The sequence below is a fragment of the Hippoglossus hippoglossus genome, chromosome 7 (genome assembly GCF_009819705.1).
Source record: "Hippoglossus hippoglossus isolate fHipHip1 chromosome 7, fHipHip1.pri, whole genome shotgun sequence".
Classification (NCBI taxonomy): Eukaryota; Metazoa; Chordata; class Actinopteri; order Pleuronectiformes; family Pleuronectidae; genus Hippoglossus; species Hippoglossus hippoglossus.
The window spans coordinates 27,869,300-27,874,206 of record NC_047157.1 but is presented as its reverse complement, the minus strand read 5'-3'; the positions used below and the strand labels follow the sequence as shown (position 1 = coordinate 27,874,206).

The window sequence follows — 4,907 nt, the reverse complement described above, 5'->3', positions numbered from 1 at the left end:
TCCTTAGTTGCTGCTTTCAACACTGGCCTGTAACGACATCCACTGGTGCTGCGACCACACAGTGAGACGTGGTGCACAAAGCACTGCTCCAACATTCAGGCGCTAACATGATTCACTTCAGCCAAAAGAAAACATGAGATCATGTGCACAGAATCTTCTTTAAGAGCTAAACTTGGTCAGGACAGAAAAAACTCCTGTGAGTTTCCCTGCAAAGCACAAAACACTGGCAATAAAACTACGTTCACCAGCCACGGTGCAGATACCGACTGAGTTCTGTTAGCTTTAGCTAAAGCTTAGCTGCTTTCAGACCTGCACTGAAGTCCTGACGTGCTCCTGACGTGCTCCTGATGTGCTCCTGACGTGTTCCTGACGTGCTCCTGACGTGTTCCTGACGTGCTCCTGACGTGCTCCTGACGTGCTCCTGACGTGTTCCTGACGTGCTCCTGACGTGTTCCTGACGTGCTCCTGACGTGCTCCTGACGTGCTCCTGACGTGTTCCTGACGTGCTCCTGACGTGCTCCTGACGTGCTCCTGACGTGCTCCTGACGTGTTCCTGACGTGCTCCTGACGTGCTCCTGACGTGCTCCTGACGTGTTCCTGACGTGCTCCTGACGTGCTCCTGACGTGTTCCTGACGTGCTCCTGACGTGTTCCTGACGTGCTCCTGACGTGCCCCTGACGTGCTCCTGACGTGTTCCTGACGTGCTCCTGACGTGTTCCTGACGTGCTCCTGACGTGCTCCTGACGTGTTCCTGACGTGCTCCTGACGTGTTCCTGACGTGCTCCTGACGTGCTCCTGACGTGCCCCTGACGTGCCCCTGACGTGTTCCTGACGTGTTCCTGACGTGCTCCTGACGTGCCCCTGACGTGCCCCTGACGTGTTCCTGACGTGTTCCTGACGTGCTCCTGACGTGTTCCTGACGTGCTCCTGACGTGCTCCTGACGTGTTCTGTATGTAACAGGTAACAGATGTCTGAGTCAGTGTCTCTGGACATGTTCTGGATCTTCTCCTGCAGCCTCGTGGTAAAATGTGTGTAACATGTCAGAGTGAGTCCATGTGAGGAGACAGCAGGACAATGTGTGGAAGCTTCCCAGAGAGCGAGTGGACGTGTTGATGAGGTGGATTCGGGAATTTTGAAAAAAAAAAAAATGTTTTACCGCAAATTAAACGCTGAGCAATAAAAACGTCATTCAAAACTCTATTTTAAAGATGTATGGAATGCAGCACACGCTGCACGTTGAATTTCAACCCTGCACTGTGCATTCCTCCATCACATGCACAGATAGTTCCCGGCAGTCTGGCAAAGTACCGTACCAAGCAAGGCCTTTGGGAAGGGGGTGGGATATGGCAGTCATGCCAGCACATATCTGCATCCACCTGGTGGAAGGGACTTTGTGGATCTGAGGCCCTTGCACCTGTAGCCTTCATCATCCTCCAAATCCCACCAACATCAGCCGCCTCTGAGCGCAGCTGCTCACTGTTTGGGCACACGCACACAAAGGCTCGCAACAGGCTCACCAATGCAAGGGTAGAAAAACTGGTGGCCATCCGGGCAAACCTAAGGCTCTTTGAGCCTGACACAGAGCCATCCTCTACAAGGTTGGACAGTGACACCGAAGACGAGTCAGATGTCGAGGAAGTGGACGTTGATGAGCTCCAGGAAGAAAGAGTCCTGAAAGGATTCTGAGGAAAAACGCTAAAACCAGAGGCTTGAGAAGCTCGGCTAAATGCTTTCATTTTACATTTAGAATGGGACTTTTTTGGGGGGGGGGTCATAGGGAATACATTTATTTTATTCAACATTCATGTTTTTTGTTGTTCAATGAAAGAATCCATTAAAGTTCTACTCACAAATGGATTAAGTAAAAAATTTAATTTTTAAAATTTGTATTTGAAATGTTTGCATGCATGTCTGCTTATGACAAAACAAAATGTTTATATTTATGTCTGTATGACAAGGTAAATACAGTTAGTATAAATTACCCACAATTTCCAGTTTATTCCCATGGAAAGTTTCTAACTTTGAATATTCCCGGAATTTTGCAACCCTACACGTGACGGACGTGAAACTGGAAGAACTCAAAGATCTCAGGATGAAGAAGAGGAGGAGCCGGACACGTAGAAGACGAAGACGTCCACTTGGACCTGCACCTAACGTCACAAGTTGTCAAGCAAATATTTTTTGGATAATATATATTATGTCAATATAAAACTTGGGGAATTTACTTTAGTTTGTGAATCAGTAAGTTTGGAACATTTACAGCACATTTAAAAAATACCACGATTATACTGATTATCGTGATAATTTGATTCACTATAATAGTGATGCAACATTTTTACACCATTTCATCTCAAACTCAATGTTAAGGGAAGTAAATAAACGAGAGGAGAATTGATCCAATCGAGCTGGTTTCAGACCAGCAGGTCAAATCCAGAGAGTCGTCTCCAGAGCTTCTCCAGAGTTAGAGTTTCACAGCTGAACAACACAGCATCAGATCCTCCTCCTGGTTCAGGTGAGAGGGGGGGGGGCAGCCGGGTGCAGCAGACAGAGACAGGAAGTGACGTGTGACCTGCAGAGGTCATGTGATCATGTTGACATCACCTGACACCTTCAGCTCTGATCACCACGAACTCTCTTCACATCTTCGTCTGTGTCTTCATCGTGTGTCAGCACTTCTTCACCAGAGAGGTTTGTTTTAGTTTCTTCATGTTTGTGTCCCGTGTTAGAAGCTCCCCCCCCCCCCCCCCCCCCACTCACCCAGTGAATCAGTGGAGGATCCTCTGCTGTTCACACTGCTCCTGGATCTACACTTTATACAGGAGCTCAGGAGGAGGAAGACAAACTGCCGAGTGTCTCACTGCAGAGTCCAGTTCATGTCTGAAAGCTGCTACAGTGGGATGGCCACTTTAGACCCCGCCTCCTGCAGCAGCATCACCTGAAAGGGATTCTGCAGACGCCACCACAGACTCACAGGCTGCTGCTACACTCACTTTAACTCAAAGAGAAAAGTGAAGGTGGTACTTTGACTTGTTTGTCTAATTATCTGTTTACTTCAGTTAAGTGTTGGGTTACTGCCTCCACCACTGGCTGTTCATCATTTGTCTTTTCTCTCTTAACCAACGAGCTCCTGCGTCAAACTCGTGATGAATCTGTGAGAATCCATCTGGTTCTAAATGTCACTGAGACGAGAACAAGAGAGAAGGAAGCGAGAGTGAAGTAGAGGTGGGGAAGGACGGAAGGCAGCGACCGAGGGGCCCACGGAGGGGACACAGAGGACAAGGGGGGGGGGGGGGCTGCACATCAAAGTTGTGTCTGGTGGTGAGAGATTAGGGACCGCACTGCAAGAGGGGATTGTTCCAGTGAGTGTGTGTGTGAGGGGGGGGCAGCTCCTCAGGGTCTCTCTCTGGGGCCACATTCCTCGTCTGGCATGTACTTTATGGCCCCTTCCAGCTCTGATCCTTCGCTTCATACATTGTCTACTTTGTTGTACTGACTGAACTCTGGAGCCTCAAACATCGTCCACTCAGACCCACAGTTTAGAATAATATACTGTTAATGTGACAGGTTATAGATTATGTATCAGATTAACTGAATATTGTGTTAAAGCTATAGTTGCAGATCACAGACGTGATCAAAGACAAAGTGTAACACCACACTAATGGTGGGGGGGTCCACACTGAAACAGCTCAGATTCAGTTCAGGCGTCACAAGACAAAAGTATCACGAAAAATAATTCATGACAACGATATTATTGTGTTGTTATCTATAGAATGGAATAAAACCTTCATTCTATACACAATATTATCATATATATAACAATATAAATTTTTCATTTTTTAAATAGCATGATTATCATCAGGACCTGAGAGTTGTTTAACTTTTTAAGTGTGAAATATAAAAGTCACTGTGCACTCGCTCTACATCTGCAGCTCTATCAAATCCACTTGTTTGCAATGTGAATCAAAAACTATCTGCAGATTCAATCCAGAGCAAAACTGAAGTCATGAACTAAACACGTCTTTGGGCGAAACAACATTTATATGCAATTCATTTCATTAGTGATGAAAAGTTTCAGTGTCATAATAAGCAGAACAGTCACTGTGTCCTGGAGATTGTATGTAAACAGACAAAAGGTCGTGAAGGACACAGACACATTTGAATGAGAATCATATTTTAGCAGGTCATAGATCTCTGATGATTTTTTTTGGCCACATGGGATTTTTCCACCCTTCATCTGCCGGAGGCCAGAATTACTAATCCACCTGGATTGTGTCCACACACACACACACACACACACACACACACACACACACACACACACACACACACACACACACACACACACACACACACTTCCTGACTCTGATAGCGCGAGACTACAGAGGACGGGATCGCAGGAGAACGGGAGAAGACACGAGTTGAAACTTTGTCTGAAACATCAGGGACGAAGTGAAACTCTGAACTTGTCTCGGTTTGTTACATTGAGTCCGTTCATTGTGTCAAAGTGTCGCCACATCAGGTTCAACATCTGTCCACGTGCACACGACGTGCGCATGGACACGCGCGACGTGCACACACTCACAAGTGCCGCACGGTGCAGAGAGAGAGGAAGAAGCCCAGAGACAGAACCGAGCCCGAATCTAGACGTTTCACTTCAGCTGCTCGGGGAACGAGAGGAGGAGGAGGAGGAGGAGGAAGGAGGAGGAGGAGGAGGAAGGAGGGAAAGAAGGAAAAGTGTCAAACTTACATAACGACGCACGCGTGCTGCTCATCCACGGCTGCAGGAAGAGAAGAGAGTAGGTGGCGCTGTTTCCTGAGGGTCCGAGGGTCTGTTCGAGTTAAAGGTTTAAAATGTCAGAGCTGAGGTCGGAGTCTCTCTCTCTCTCTCTCTCTCTCTCTCTCCCTC

At 47.4% G+C, this 4,907-nt stretch overlaps 1 protein-coding gene across 2 annotated transcripts in view; it reads right to left on the bottom strand.

Moving 5' to 3' along the window:
• The window catches only part of dnmt3bb.1 (DNA (cytosine-5-)-methyltransferase 3 beta, duplicate b.1), a 29,350-nt gene extending 24,443 nt beyond the window's left edge, over positions 1-4,907 (bottom strand). Inside the window, exon 1 of one of the 2 annotated variants that reach the window (XM_034591189.1) lies at positions 4,749-4,907. In XM_034591189.1, the coding sequence (XP_034447080.1) occupies positions 4,749-4,750 (2 nt within the window). In that variant the 5' untranslated portion in view covers positions 4,751-4,907. The remainder of the gene's footprint in view (positions 1-4,748) is intronic. The other variant, XM_034591188.1, reaches the window with a different exon arrangement.